The sequence below is a fragment of the Grampus griseus genome (assembly GCF_964374135.1).
Source record: "Grampus griseus genome assembly, chromosome: 3".
NCBI classification, from domain to species: Eukaryota; Metazoa; Chordata; class Mammalia; order Artiodactyla; family Delphinidae; genus Grampus; species Grampus griseus.
Window position 1 is genome coordinate 161636211 of NC_139019.1, and position 16072 is coordinate 161652282.

Sequence of the window (16072 nt, forward strand, 5' to 3'; positions counted from 1 at the left end):
CTGTGGCACGCGGGCTCCAGAGCGCAGGCTCAGCGGCCGCGGCACACGGGCCCAGTTGCTCCACAGCACGTGGGATCCTCCCGGACCAGGGCTCAAACCCGCGTCCCCCGCACTGACAGGTGGACTCACAACCACTGCGCCACCAGGGAAGCCCCCTGGTGGAAGATTATGTGTTTTCTTTTTTGTTGTTTTAAAGATTTATATTTTATTTATTTTTGGCCGTGTCGGGTCTTAGTTGCGGCACGCGGGATCTTCGTTGTGGTGTGAGGGCTTCTCTCTAGTTGTGACGCGCGGGCTCCAGGGCATGTGGGCTCTGTAGTTTGCAGCACACGGGCTCTAGTTGAGGCACGCGAGCTCTGTAGTTGTGGCACGTGAGCTCAGTAGTTGTGGCACGCGGGCTTAGTTGCCCTGTGGCATGTGGGATCTTAGTTCCCTGACCAGGGATCGAACCTGCATCCCCTGCATTGTAGGGTGGATTCTTTACCACTGGACCACCAGGCAAGTCCCAGATTATGTGTTTTCCGTTGACTAATTCTGGACGCTTTTCATCAAATGCGTCCAATTAGACCAGATTCATCAGTTGGTCTAATTGGGAGCAGTACTTGTTGGAATTAATTGTTTGGTTTTCTGGAAAGAGCTCATAATAGAGAACTCCCTTCCAATCCCACCATATATGCAACATCACCTTCTTTGGATGAAGACTGGCCTTTGGTGTGGTTGGTGGTGGTTCATTTTGCTTGCCCCACGATCTCTTCTGTTCCACATTGTTATACAGTATCCATTTTTCATCGCCCATTACAATTTGTTTTAAAAACAGAACGTTTTCATTACCTTTCAGTAGAGGATTGCATGCGGAAATATGGTCAGAAGGTTTTTTTCACTTATGTGGAACCCAAACATCAAAGCAAGTCACATAACCAAGCTGGTGCAAATGATTTGCATCGCTTGATTTGGGTATTTTGAGTATGTTGGCTATCTCCCGTGTAGTATAACATTGATTGTTCTCAATTAGTGTTTCGATTCGATCGCTATCAATTTCAACCAGTCTACCCGACCGTGGAGCATCATCCAGCGAGAAATCTCCGGCACGAAACTTCACAAACCACTTCTGACACATCTGATCAGTCAACAGCACCTTTCCCTACACTGCACAAATCTTTTTGTGTGTTTCAGTTGCTTTTTTTTTTTTTTTTTTTTGCGGTACGCGGGCCTCTCACTGTTGTGGCCTCTCCCGTTGCGGAGCACAGGCTCCGGACGCGCAGGCTCAGCGGCCATGGCTCACGGGCCCAGCCGCTCCGCGGCATGTGGGATCCTCCGGGACCAGGGCACGAACCCGTGTCCCCTGCATCGGCAGGCGGACTCTCAACCACTGCACCACCTGAGGGAAGCCCTCAGCTGCATTTTTACCTTTCTTGAAATAATAACGCATAATATGCCGAAAATGCTGCTTTTTTTCTTCCATCTTCAATATTAAAATGGCTACACAAATTTTGATGTCTTTTTTTTAAATGCACGCCGATATGACAGCTGTCACATACAATCTAACAAAATTGTTTTGAATGAAGTTAAAGACAACTAAGTGCTACTAGAGCCATCTTACGGAAAAAACACGAATTTTTGGCCCACCCAATAATTGCATACTGCTTTTAGATCTTGAAAGAAGGTTCCACCCGGAAGGAGCAGTTAGGTGTTTCTCAAATATGTAGTGAATGAATGAGTGAGCGAATGAATGAGTGAGTGAATGAATGAGTGAGTGAATGAGTGAACCAACAGATAGATGGACAGAGGCTACTGAGAGACTGTCAGGGAGATGCTGGAGGGACTTTCATGGCAGCCTACAAACAGTGGTCCTGGAGGAAGCAATGTTTAGTCACCCATTTGACACAGGAAGAGACTGTCTAGATTCACATCTGGTGCTTTTTTCTCCTAAGACCACAGCTGCCTCTGAAACAAAGACCGACAATTGCCGCCAGCACATGCTTCATCATTTTTACTTCCTTTGAATGTTCTTCAATGGGTTTTCTTTTCAAACTGCCTAAGCATGCACTCTTGGTGTGCCCAGGCGCATGGCTGGGGAAGGGATGGGAAGAGCTTCTCCCTCGGCCCCCCCAACACTCCCCGTGACTCAGACAGTTTGGAGCAGACCCCTCTCACTCTCTGCGTGGGGGAATCTGTCTACATTTTATATATTTTCTACAAAAATCACATCACACTTTGCAATTTCATCCTTTTGGATCCTACAAAAATCACATCACGCTTCGGATTCTGTCCTCCAGGGTCTGTTCTGTGAAAAACGTCATCATATTTTATATCCAAAGACCCTTTAACTTCTCCCTACTTTCCCTCTATTTGCTTTGTTCCCAGGATTCCGCCTCATATCTGTGGACATTGAGAGTCATGCCCTGGGTTGACCTCAGTGGGTTTGCCCCATGAGGGAGAGGATCATGGCTTTTAAAGACGCCCAGATCAGTTGGCAAAAAAGGCTGGAATATGGAGCAACCCCGAGGAAAACAGCTTGGCAGTTCCTCAAAAGATTAAACGTAGAGTTGCTATAGGATCCCGTAATTCCACTCTTTTATGTATAGACCCCAAAGAATTGAAAGCAGGTATTCAAGCCAGAACTTATACACGAGTGTTTTCAGCAGCACTATTCACAATCGCCAAAAGGAGTAAACAATCCAAATGTCCATTGACAGATGAATGGATGAGGAAAATATGGTCCAGCTGCACAACGAAATATTACTCAGCCATAAAAAGGAATGAAGCACTGACACATGCTACAATATGGATGAATCGTGAAAACATCATGCTGAGTGAAAGGAACCAGACACAAAAGTCCACATAGTATATGAAATTTCAATTTCTATGAAATGTCCAGAACAGGCAAACCCATAGAGACGGAAAGCAGAGTAGACATTATTAGGGCTGGGGGAGGGGGAACTGGGGAGTGACGGCTAATGAGCATTGGGTTTCCTTTTGGGGTGATGGGTATGTTCTGGAACTAGATAGAGATGGTCCTTGAACAACACTGTGAATGTATTAAATGTCACTGAATTGTTCACTTTAAAATGGTGAATTTTATGTTATGTGAACTTTACATCAATAAGAAACCAAAAAATTGGGGTGATCCTCATGGCAGCCAGCAAGGAGGGAGGTGCTGTCCCTGCCAATACAGGCAACCACTGGGCATTAGCAATTCTAACATTTGTCTGGGCGTGTGGTCAGCAAAGACGCCCCTTCTCAGGTACCTAATCTCCTCATTCTACAAATGAGGAAACTGAGGTTCCAAGGGGTGGAGTGAATATTGTAAGATCACCCGTGTGGTCCTCCCATCACATCACGAACTTGGGACTTTATTTTTAGGAGGAGCAGGCCAACAGGAAACCTCAATGACAGACTCCCAGTGTCACAGAACGATGGAAACAGCGCAGTGAACGTTTGTGAGCTTCGAAGCATGCTGGTGCTGATTCGCAGAAGCCTGGCATCAGATACTACCATTCTCCCATTTTATAAATGAGGAAAATAAGGCTCAGATAGGTGGATCACTCACCCCAGGTGACACAGCACAGGGAGGACATATTTGGACTGAGGACTCAAACCCTCAAGTTCTGCTTTGCTCTGAGCTGCCTCTGGGCAAAGCAAATGATCAAGATGTGGACACTGAAATCCTGAAGCTGAAACCTCAAATCTCACACCTGGACCAGGAATTCCAGGAACTGGGAGGTGGTGCTCCCACAAGTCCAAACAGAGGAATCTCTGGAGAAAAATCAAGCAAAGAAAAGCTCAGCTCATGAGGTCCCCCTCCTTGGGTCCTGAAGCAAGCAGCTGGTGTCAGATTCATCGTGGAGCTGCAATTCCTCAGTGTCAAAGTTCTCAGGGCGGTGAGCATGGGCTTGGTGGGAAATAGGAATGGTGCGTATGCATGCATGTGTGTGTGTGTGCGCGCATCTGTGTCTGTATATATACATGTGTTTTTGAGCCTGCACGTGCACACATGTGTCTTTATGTGTGTACGTATGCATGTATATGCACACATGTGTGTATATATGGGGAGCTTCAAAACCAGATGAGAGGGCTTCCCTGGTGGCGCAGTGGCTGAGAGTCCGCCTGCCGATGCAGGGGACACGGGTTCGTGCCCCAGTCCGGGAAGATCCCACGTGCCACGGAGCGGCTGGGCCCGTGAGCCATGGCCGCTGAGCCTGCGCGTCCGGAGCCTGTGCTCCGCAACGGGAGAGGCCACAACAGTGAGAGGCCCGTGAACCACAAAAAAACAAAAAAACAGATGAGATCAACTGGAAATCCTCATATTTAGTGTGAGTCTGCAGTCAGGCTCCCAGACCTCAGTTTCTCCACTGGGAAATGGGCCAGTTTCTGCTGGATGTGAAGATTAGAGTCCAGAGAGACCACTGTCTATCAGAAGATTTGTCACAGTATACAGTCTGAGCTACAGGCTGCGAAGTTGACACCTGTGATCTCCTTTGATTCTCAAAGCAAACCCAAGGCTCAGTTTATCATCCACGTTTTCATAGACAATGAATTTTCGTCACTCTAAAATCATGCAAGCAAAGATTTCAAACCACACAGAAATGTATGAGGTAAACAGGGAAGATTCCACCCGCAGCTCAGCCCACTTCCCAAGGAACCCCTGTTGATAGGTGGGTGTGGAGTTTTCCAGATTTTGTCTGTGATGGTGCATGGTGCAGGTATATATTTTGAGTTTGTATCTCTATTTCCATATAGTTCAATACAGTGTATTAAAACAGCGATGTATGGGAATTCCCTGTCGGTCCAGTGGTTAGGACTCAGCACTTTCACCGCCACAGACCTGGGTTCAATCTCTGGGTGGGGAACTAAGATCCCACAAGCCGTGCAGCACGGCCAAAAATACAAACAAAAAAACGGCAATGTAAATACTGGAGAAAAGTGGCTTTTCAATTAATGGTACATTTTGGACTCCCCGAGCTCATACATCATCATCGGATGTTATGGATGAAGGAGATGGAGTCTCAGAGGTCATGGGGCTTGCTAAATGTCACCCACTGTCGTGCCCCCAGTCTAGGACTTGACTTGGGTCTGCCTGTCCCACCCCAAAGCGGGTCCCCTTCAGACACTGTACAAAATACACTTGTTCGGGCTTCCCTGGTGGCGCAGTGGTTGAGAGTCCGCCTGCTGATGCAGGGGACACGGGTTCGTGCCCTGGTCCGGGAGGATCCCACATGCCGCGGAGCAGCTGGACCCGTGAGCCATGTCCGCTGAGCCTGCGTGTCCAGAGCCTGTGCTCCGCAACGGGAGAGGCCACAGCGGTGAGAGGCCCGTGTATCGCAAAAAAAAAAAAAAAAAAAAAAAATACACTTGTTCATTGTCCTTTCATGAAACACTCATTCAATGCTGGGGGTTTAAAGACAAGAAGGCCCAGGTGAAGGAGCTCTCAACCCAGGTGAGACAGGGCCAGACTTGGACGCCCCAAGACAGGGGTATAAGGGACAGACCTGGGGAAGCCAGAGGGGCAGCAGGGCCTCTGTCAGGGAGAGCAGGGCAGGCTGCCTGGAGGAGGAGACATGGGAAGTGGGCCTTGAAGGTTGAATGGAGGTCCGGCAGGCATAGTGGAGCCTGGGGGCAGGGTGGAGAGTCACCCCCACTGATGGCCAGCTGCACAGCTTAGGAGTTTCCCTAACACTTGACATCCAGGAGTAGGAGCCAATACTTGGCCCCAGGCCTCAACCGTAAGTCCCAACAACAGGCTCAAAAGTTTGCTGCCTGGGCTTCCCTGGTGGCGCAGTGGTTGGGGGTCCACCTGCCGATGCAGGGGACGCAGGTTCGTGCCCCGGTCCGGGAAGATCCCACATGCCGCGGAGCAGCTAAGCCCGTGAGCCATGGCCGCTGGGCCTGCACGTCCGGAGCCTGTGCTGCGCAATGGGAGAGGCCGCAGCAGTGAGAAGCCCATGTACCGAAAAAAAAAAAAAAAAGTTTGCTGCCTGCTGCAGCACAGTGCCAGCCCTACCCAGATGGGGAAACTGAGGCTCAAGCAGGCACTGAGACTTTGGAGAATTCATTGTGCAGCCTGGGACTGGGCTCTTCCCCTTTCTGGGTCTCAGTTTCCCCATCTGTACAATAGGACAGGACAGCTGGCAGTCATGTAGCCGGGCAGGAGTTTGCCTCCAGCCCCAACAATAACTGTCACCACTGCTCCTCCCCTCCGACTGTCCCCATGCCCCAAACACATGGGATTTTGACAAGTTACCCCTGTCCTAGGGGTTGGACCCTAGGCCTCAGCCCCTCCTCAGTGGGAGGGGGGCAGTTTGGGGGTGTGACCCCACCCTCGGGCTGGCCAGGGAGGGGTGAGGAGGGCACACAGTGAAGGGGGTTACGGATCTTCAAGGACAACGCCTACTTCACAGGTGGGGAAACTGAGGCCCAAGAGGACAGGATATGGAAGGATCAGTAACAAAACCAGTCCCTCTAAACCCTCTCTAGGAGTGGTCCTGGATTACCCTGCAAATCGGCTGTACCTTTCACTGGAGGAAACCAGGCACATTGTCCCACCACCTGCTGTGGCAGGCTCCCCTTCCCCTCCCCGCAACTCCCAGCTGGTGCATATCCAGCCCTCATGATGCCCCTTGGGTGGGTGTTGGCCAATTACTGGATAGAGGGGGAAGTCAAGGCCTGGAGAGGCAGGGTCCCCTGCCCAGGCTGATGGGCCTCCTGGGAAATCAAGGTCACCTGCTGCAGCTGTGCTGGCTCCAGGACGGTCAAAATTGGAGGGAGGGGGTGACGGGGTTAGAGGGATCTGGGGGTAGAAGAGAGGGGTGGCAGCTGGACCTGTGTCCTGAATATAGTGCAAGGACATGGTCCGGAGGGGTCAGGGCTGCAGGCTCTGGTTTGCAGTGGAGCGCTTCCCAGAGTCCACAGCTCCACTACGCCCTGGCGAGGCAGGCATGGCTGGGGAAACAGGGGAACCCCCAGGGTTGCCCCCAAAGTCGGATGACACAGGGACACTGGAGGCAGGCAGTGAGGTGGGGAGACCCCAGAAATGCCATTTGAAGGGCTTTATCCACAAAGGTGTTCTAACTGGGGCCAAAGTTTCGGGATAACCCATATGGCTATGGATGGGGAACTTGTGAGATAAATGACAGTCCAAGACATTGTTATACATAAATGTTTTTTGGAAAGTTAAGTGGAAAAAAGCAAAAGGCAAAACAGAATGTGAAGTATAATTTTCATTTTTAAGAAGGTCTGTATCTAAAATATGCCCATATATAAAATCATCTAGGGACTTACCCGGTGGTCCAGTGGCTAAGGCTCCATGCTTCCACTGCAGGGGGCACAGGTTGATCCCTGGGAAACTAAGAGCCCACATGCTACGTGGCCAAAAATAAATAAAGAAAATAAAATAATCTACACATAGGAACCTGATACCTGAGTGCTGTGGGTCGTGGAAAATTATCTTCCCACAGAACACACTTCTGTACCTCCTGACTTTAGCCAAGCATTACTTATTCACAAACAGTACTTGAAATCAAACTCATGTGGAAAGACTGTTGAGACGACGAGGAAGCAAGTCTCTAGGCGGCATGCATCGTAAGCCTTAAATTATTAAATTTATTTTTTGTTATTTTTACATGGGAGTGGGAAAGAGGGGAAACCTCTGTGCTTTGTTCCGCGTGTATCTGGGTCTTGCATTTTCAAAAATCTTTTACAAAAGAAAATGTACTCATGTTGCTTGAATGGGCACGTTTGCATGTATTACGTGTGCATGTTATGTAGGTCCGTGTGCAGGCATAGCAAAGGCCTGCTTTAACACTGGAGACTGGAGCTCCTCTGGCAGCACCCTCTGCCTCTCACGGTCCTGGTCCAGAAGGCTTCCAGGGAGAGGAGAGGCTGTGGGGGGAGGACGTGGAGGCGAGGGGCCCTCCAGGCTGAGAATGGTATGTTCAGGTTCCAGTTAGCCCTAAATGACAAGGTAGCAGAGGAAGAAATCCTTCCCAAATCGCAGAGGGGAAACTGAGGCCTGAGGTGGAGAGACGTGCCGGAGGTCAAAGCCTGAACAGTGTCCTGGGCTGGAGAACCTCATTCTGTGTGCCTTTGTCTAAGTGACCTTCCCCAGCCCTGCACAGTGATAAAGGAGAGCTGGGAAGGGGGGCTCCCAAGAGGGAGGAGGAGAATGGGTGGGGTCCTTATAGGTTCTGAGCAACTTTCTCAGGGAGCGGCACTAAAGCTCATGGTCAGACACCAACCTCCAGGGCTCTGGTGAAGATGACAGCAAATGTGTGGGAGGTTCTTGGATGACAAGAGCTCCCATCATGATCATATGGGTCCTCATCACTCCTGAGTGTCCTCTGGGACACAGTGAGAGGAGAGGTTCAGGGGTCTCACACCAACTTCCTAAGGGGCCCTGTCTCCTCCTTCCCTCCCTTTCTTGCTGACAAAGGCCCCCCAAACCCTTCCTGGGCTCCCTGCTACCCCAGGCACAACCATATCCCAGGCTCCTGCCCATTACACTGTGTTCAGGTGGAAGTCCCTGCAGGTCCTGTAGGTGCCAGGCTTGCCCACCTATGTGCTCTTTACCCTCCCTCCTCACCAGAAGGGCCAAGGGGCTGCTGATGGAGGAATCATACACAGGCTGGGCAGAATATGGGAACAGCAGGGAGCTTTGAAGATGTCCCACAGGCCAGCTCCTAACTCAGGGGGAAGCCCAGGTGGGCCTTGGTCTAACTCTGGCAGCTGTAACCCCGACTCTGAGATCAGGGAAGGCCTTGAGGTGGGCAGGTGAATTGTGGGCAGCTCAGGTAAAGCTCCCATGTCCCGACACCCTCTCAAAGGCAGATTTCTGTACCCAGCAATAAACCCACCTCTCTACAGAAAACAGAGTGGACCCACCCACTATGTTTGGCCCTGATCACTACCTGCTTTCTGGCACCCTCTAGGCTTCCCCAGCTGCAGCAAGCCAGTCAGAAAGGCCCCCGCAGGCAGAGGGCATGCCTGGGAGGCAGGAGTGTTTACGATCTGGCTCCACGTAGGCCCTACAACATCTACCATGTGTTCCCCAACCAGTCTGATTTAAAAACACATCAACGGAGACCATGGAAAATTAGGTTTCCTCTACATTTATTTCAACTGCTAAATGATTAACAACATCCACAACTTCTTAGATTAAAAAAAAAGAAACAAAACCCAAAGCTTCCATTTTGTAACATCACAAATGTCTTCTAGGTTTTACCAAGGACCAAAAACGCTAAATTTCTCTATATGATTTCCAGTGATGGAAACAAGGCAGAGACAGTAAGCACCCAAAGTGGTGAGTTAGCACTTTCCGGATGCCTGTCGTCCTCATGGAAGAGACCCTGGAACTAGAATGACAGAAAAGACACCGTGACTTTGACAAGGCTATGCAACTGCACATCGCACTTGCTCTCACACGTGCTCTCCGCAGAGTGGCCTCTGCTGGAGAGGGCAAGGGCGGGCACAGAGGGCCAGCACGCTGGTCCCCAGTCGACAGCTGGCACAGGGACGCACCACCACGCTCCTCCCCGGCCCACGCAACACCTTCACTGCCTCAATGCCAACTCCACAGAAGCGCCACCTGAGTGCTTACAGGACTTTCCAGGCTCAAGAAGTAGGTGCTCCCTTTGACGACTGCCAAAGGCTCACAGTGTCAGCTCAAAGCAGGACACCCCCAGGAGGAGGAGTGGCAGGAGGCTGTGGGAACAGGGCTCAAACCCTGGGAATTCCTAAAGTATTTTACTTATAAATAAAAGCAGAGGAAAGCCAAGAATGAGTATACTAGGACAAAGCGAATACGATGCTTGAAAAAAGAGCCAGGACCCATGCTGGGGGGTGCACACCTCACTCAGCACCAAAGGTGCTCTGTGAAAGGCCATGCGGGATCAAGGCCCTGTTCTCAGAGTTCTATCCCTTTACCTGATCCCCAGCCAACATGGAAGGCTGTTGGAAAGATTAGGAAAAAAAACCCATAGCTGTGGTTCCCCAAAACCACACCACCCCTGCAGGCTATTTCAACTCTGCTGAAGAACCTCCAGCATGTCCGTGGCCATAAAGATCTGCCAGTTGCCAAAGCAACAAAAGTGACCAGAAGCAAGCAGGGCCCTGGGGACTACCCGTGGCATGAAGAAGGGCAACATCAGGCGGGCACGTGAGATGCTGGCACAGGCCCGTGACGCTGTGCTGGTGAGCGTGGGCCAGACAGACAAGACAGATCCAGAGGAGCCTGGGACTACAGCCCAGGAGGTCTCGGGCTTTGAGAAAGCAAGGATTTCATAACAGCCAATACAAGTGGCTGACAGGGTAACTCACTGCTGTGTCCCCCAAGCTTATAGTATCAGCAGGATCCTGTTTTCCAGATTTTAGCATGTATTTAAAACTTCAACACGGCTGCTTTGTGAGGAAGGGCTGAGAGATTCCCACAGCCTGAGAATTTCGCATGTAGTTGCAAGAGGCAGAGTGCGAGAAGCTGGAAGGGGCGGCAATCATACGCCTTGAAATAGCAAACAGCTGCACAGCCCACCCCAAGAGGATCCTTTCTGCTCTGTACAAAGGCCCTAATAAAACAATTCTTTACACTGCCACACATGCAAAAACTGAAGAGTCTTGAAGAGTTTACACCTCCCACCCCTTTGTAGGAGAGACTCCATATGTGGTTTAAGAAAAAAAAACTAGTTTGCTTTGTGGATTCTAAGAGACACGTAAATTTGGGGAAAGTTTCATCGGTGTAATGATTACTCCCCCCTGAATACAGCTGCTGAATACATTGCTGAAATTTCATCAAGTCTCTTGGGATGCATTTAAGAGATGAGACTCCATAAATAACACGTTCATCGAATCCAGTACCTCCACTTGTTTAAAGAGCTTCAGCACTCCAACCGACAGCTGTGGTACCAAAGCACAGACCTCATTATTACTGATTTATATTCCCTATTTAAATTTGAGAAGATATGATCTGTGACTGTTTCGGTATCAAGTTTGCAAGCAGATCACTTTTAGAGAGCAATGTGTCCCAGGACAGAAAAACCGACAGGAGCTGGTTCCTGAGCACTTAAAGGGTGCTGGTGCTTTCAAGGGCAGCCCCACCTTCTGAGCGGAACCAGGGGAGACTTGGAGAAGACTTGCTGCCAAAAGCATTTGGAAGAGGGTGAAAGGCAAAAGCGGATTGGAAATGGTGCGTTCTTTTTTTAAGAAAAAGAAAAGCCAGCGGGTGGAACCTCCGCACCAGAAACTGCAGCGATGTTTGTTTTTTGTGTACACACCAAACCTACTTGGGCACTGGTTCCAGGGCAGATCCGGGACAGAGGTGGCGTTTTAAAAGTAATTGCTGCTTCAAGCCTTATCTTTCTCACCAATGGTTTTCATCTATTCAGGGAGAGAACGATTTTGTTCAAAACTGAGAGGAGAGGAGAAAGATAGGAGAAAGATAGGATATTTATAGGCCAAAGGCCCCTCAGAAGGAAAAGGATTTGAAGACCCTCAGAAAGGGATGAGGCAGAGTGGCGTCCTCTGCAGCACCAGCTTCCAGGTCACCCTTACACTCGTAAAACACCAGGCCACTCCCGTGGTGGCTTGTTTCCACAAGATGGCCACGTACAGTCGCACCTGGGAGCCCAGTGCAGAGGCCGCACCATGGGCTGCGTGCAGTGGCGCTTGGCGAGCATTGGGCTCGTTCCTTCAGCCTGGAAGGTGAGAGGTGGGACACATCCACATCCAAACACTCCTTTTGTTTCCCTCACAAAATTTTATGATCTTTTAGGGGGAGTGGTATCTTGATGTTTGGGTTTTGAGGAGTGGGGCACACTAACTTTTCTGGAGGAAGCTTCTATGTGTACCAGAACATCAGCTTAGGCAGAATGCCCCCCACACTAGCTCACATACGTACCTATTTGTTGGCCCGTTTGTGTCTGTACATCTGCATCATCCTCTGACGGAACACGTCAAACGTGTCTTCTTTGTGCTCCTGCCCGTCGGCACCCAACCCCTCCCCTTCCGAGGCAGTTCCCCTAAGGAGCAAAATGGAGAGTTAGCCACACCTGAGCCCAGAGCCCGGCCACCAGGAGATGGAAAACAGCCTGAGTCATCTGAGTGGGACAGAGGTATGAGGGACACACAACAGTGACAGCAAGGGAGGGGGAAAATAGAGACACAATTCACCGTGGGGAACAAGGGACACTCACCCATGCAGGCATGCGAACTTTCTGAGAAGTGTGCTCAGAACCAGCCCCTGATTACGGCAGAAAGCCTCTCCAGCAGGTGCTAAGCTCAATTTTAACTGAAATGCTTGCTGGCTGCTAATGGGGCTTAATAAACTCTGGGCCGTGCTCTACCCTGGCTAGTCTGCATGTGGGCTCCTGGAAAAGGGAAGCGGCTCTTAGCGTAACTACCCAGCATTACCACTCAAGCTTTTATGATAATAATGAATGTGGCCAAATGCCAGGGACCAAGTCTATACAAGTGCAGCAAGGAGCTGTATGAACACCTACATATGTAAATGATCTGCTATAACCCATGTTCGACATGAAGGAAACCAAGGATCAGACTGCAGGTCAAAGGACTTAGGACCAGAATCCCACAGAAAGCCTCATCTCCCCAGGCACGGTTGCCCATCCCCACCCCTGGCCCCCAGCGCCCACTGCGTACACACTGACAGGCTCCCTGATGCCCTTCCCACAGGAGCCCAGGCCGTGACCCTCCTTCCAGCCCATCTTCTGTAGCATCTGGAACCCCAGGTTCTTGTCGGTCAGTTTCTGCTGGGCGAAATCAAAGTCCTGGGGTTTCTGAGGAGAGAGAAGAGTGTGGCACGTGAGGTGCAGCAAAGCCCCTGGAGCAAGGGTCTGCCCTGCGTTACACCTGGACATGGTCCAGTACTAACACCCCTAATGCCTCCCTGACTCCACAGATGCTCAAGATCAAGCCATGGTCCTGGCAATATTCCCTGGGTGGGTTCAGACCTCTAAAGGTTGGAGGTCACCAGCCTGAGGTATCCCCACAGAACCACACCAGACCAGCCTCTCAGGCTTCACCATGACCACTCTTGTTGCAGTGTTGAGACTGTGAATTAAACTTCGTGAGGGGATGGTGGGTCCTGGGGCCAAAGGGTGAGTAGGAAGAGCCCAGAGTGAAGACCTGGATAAAGAGAGTGGCCCTGTGATGACCAAAGGGCATACCCCAGCCTGAGGGACACAGGGCACAGGACTTGAGGCAGGAAGGCCCCTGGAGTGCAGGAGTCAGAGGGGCAGCAGGGCTAAGGCAGGAGGGATCCAGAAAGGCAGTGGAGAGAGGCTGTACAGAAAAATCGGCTCAAAGGGTCCTCCCTATTTGACCCCCACTCCTCTCCCACTGCTTCATTAATTCCCATGGGCTTCCAAAACTCTGAGCAGTGACCCTATCCTGGAAGCTTCCCTGGCTGCCCTCAGGCATTACTCAGCAAACCTGACTGACCTATGTGTCTTTCTGGTCCTTCCCAGGTCTGGAGCTCTGAGAGCTCCCCAAGGGCAGGAACCAGGTTTCACTTGGACTCTGGGGTCCATGTCTAGCACAGAGCAGACCTCACTGAGAGCCAGTGCAGCTGGGAAGAAGGATGGGGCCTGGGAAAGACCTTGTGGGTGGAAAGGTAAGAAGCCCTAGAGGAAGTCTGGGCTCCAGAGCTGACTGTGGGAAGACAAATTAAAAAGCCTAGAGGCCTTTGGAGGAGAAGCCTGCCCAGTGTGAGCAAAGGGGATTTCCATTCACTCATGAATATTCATTAGCACCCACAGTGTGCTGGAACCGCTGGGCAGCTGGGGGCTCAGAGTCCCTGCCGCCTGAGCCAATTTCTTTAATCCGTTTACTAAACACTGAACACAGCCTGTCCCCAGGGCCTCACATGCTCCCAGGGAGAAGGTTCCTCTATCCTGATCAAGGCAGCTGGGAGTAGTGGAGAGGGTCTGAGCAGGGGACAAGTGGGGAGGGGAAGAGGATGGGGAAGGCAGAGGGAAGGCTGGCCACTGGTCCCCAAATGGCAGGCTTGCATCCCCCTTCGGGAAAGCTGTTCAGGTGGGAGCAACAGGAGGAACAGGGGTCCACTCAGCTGGACAGATCTTTGTGAGTGTTCAACTGTGTCTAAGAATCACCCTGCCTGGTTTCCTGGGGCTGGAGCAAAGCCATGCACCATAGGCCAGGCTGAGGTGTGCACAGAGAGCTGTAGGGGAGACCTCCTCCCTGCCTGCAGTCACCCCAAAGAGAGACCCATGTTTGCAGGACACCAGCTGGCTGCACACCGGGTTAATATACATTTCATTTAATCCTCAAGGTATCTCCTACCTGCAGGATAGGTGCAACTGCCCCACTTTACAGATGTACAAAACCTCAGGATTCACATGCCAAGATTAGATGGCCAGGTTGAGCCTGAAAAGGCTGCCTTCTCACCAGGCTGTGCCTCACCCAGGCCACCAGATGGGTACCCGGGTGCTGGGTCAGCTTAAAACCCAAAACAGCTGTTAAGACCATAAGCTTCGGGTACAGGAAGGTCCCTGCTCTCAGCTGTAACTGGGGTCACACTGATGCTTCATTTGGCCATTGATATTGATGCAATGCACTCAGAACAGGTCTGAGCCACAACTTGGGCTTTGCTCATCCCCTGACACCAGCAGAGACCTCGCCTGGTTCCCCACTCACCTCCCTGACCTCTAGAGACCTGTGATGTCCCCACATGTATCCCAGGTGAGCTTGTGTAGCCTCACCTGCCCCGACATGTGTCAGCCCAGCTGTCTGGAGTGTGCCCCCGTCTTCTTCCAATGACCCGCTCCCACAGGGGCTCCCCATTTCAGTCAATGGCAGCTCCATTCTCTTAACTGTCCAGGCTGACAACCCTGGAGTCACCCTGGGCTCTTGGCTTTCTCTGTTCCACATCCAATCCATGAGCAAGTCCCACCAACTCCACCTTCGCCTCTCCTGGACCCCCGGCTCTGCCTCGCCCCCCACCCCACAGGCTGCTCTCAACACAGCTGCCATAGTGGCCATGTCTTCCACCCAAATCCCCACCGTGGTTCTCCAATGCCTCTCCCAGAGAAAGGGCCACAGTGCTGACATCCATCGACAAGCCCTATGTGACCTGGGTGCTTGCCACCTCTACTTCCTCACCCCATCACTCCATTCTAGGCACAAAGGGCTCCCTGCTGACCTGTGACTGATTTGGGGCTTCTCCTAGGCCTCCCTGCTTAAAGGGTACCCCCAACCCACCTTATTGCTTGCCTCCCTTTGACCTGCTTCTCTGCACCCACAGCACCCACCATTCCCGGTCCTGCACATTTCTATTGCTGCCAGCCCCGCTCATGGCTGCCTCTAGGTGGGCAGATGGAGCTGGGAGCACAAGAGGTGCTGACCAGTTAATAAACACACATGCGTACGCACATGCGCTCGGCTTACTAGCAAAGTAGCACACTTTTAACCACAATTATAGTCTACTAAATCTGAACTTCTCATTGGCTGAGACATTATCTTGTTCATCTCTCCAATCCATTGCACATATCAGGCCTCATACATCCGTTAAGTAGACTAATTACTCCCTCTTGTGGTTTTGGGCAATGCAAAACACTTTTAAGAAGTCCCGGGAGAGAAAAGGCTGTGTGTTGTGCTTTGTATGCTGACACCTGGCCTGAAGTATGAGTATAGCTTAGTCACGCCAGTGCCCTTTGGAACTCTGGCAAACTCTGACTACGTCACACGTGAGGACTCACAGCCACACTCACCTTCTTCTTGGTCACGGGACGACCCCGAGGCCTGTCATAGGCAATTCGAACTGGTTCGTGAACTGGAAGACAAAAGAAATGTATATATACACATATATGTACTTTCCCCAAATTATTTAGAGGATGAGGGTGCTGCAGTTTTGGCTTATAGCCCCTCTGCGGACAGAAGGTGGCTAGGAGCTGCACCACAGGGCCAGCCATTTGGCCCTGACTCCTCTCAGGAATCTTGTGACCCACGGAGTGCAGAGGCAGAACAGAGGCTCAACTGAGGGCTGCCTTGCTATGGGAGAGTCTACCTAAGCATGATTCCCACGTTTATGACGAAGGACTTGACACGTGGG

At 51.1% G+C, this 16072-nt stretch overlaps 1 protein-coding gene across 5 annotated transcripts in view; it reads right to left on the minus strand.

Moving 5' to 3' along the window:
- Positions 1–9100: 9100 nt before the first annotated feature.
- Positions 9101–16072, minus strand: part of SUGP2 (SURP and G-patch domain containing 2) — a 31105-nt gene continuing 24133 nt past the window's right edge. For all 5 annotated transcript variants that reach the window (XM_082650689.1, XM_082650687.1, XM_082650685.1 and 2 more), the window contains 4 exons: positions 15732–15793; positions 12643–12779; positions 11885–12005; positions 9101–9347 (listed from right to left, as the gene is read on the minus strand). In XM_082650689.1, coding sequence (XP_082506815.1) covers positions 11885–12005; positions 12643–12779; positions 15732–15793 — 320 coding nt within the window. In that variant the 3' untranslated portion in view covers positions 9101–9347. The remainder of the gene's footprint in view (positions 9348–11884; positions 12006–12642; positions 12780–15731; positions 15794–16072) is intronic.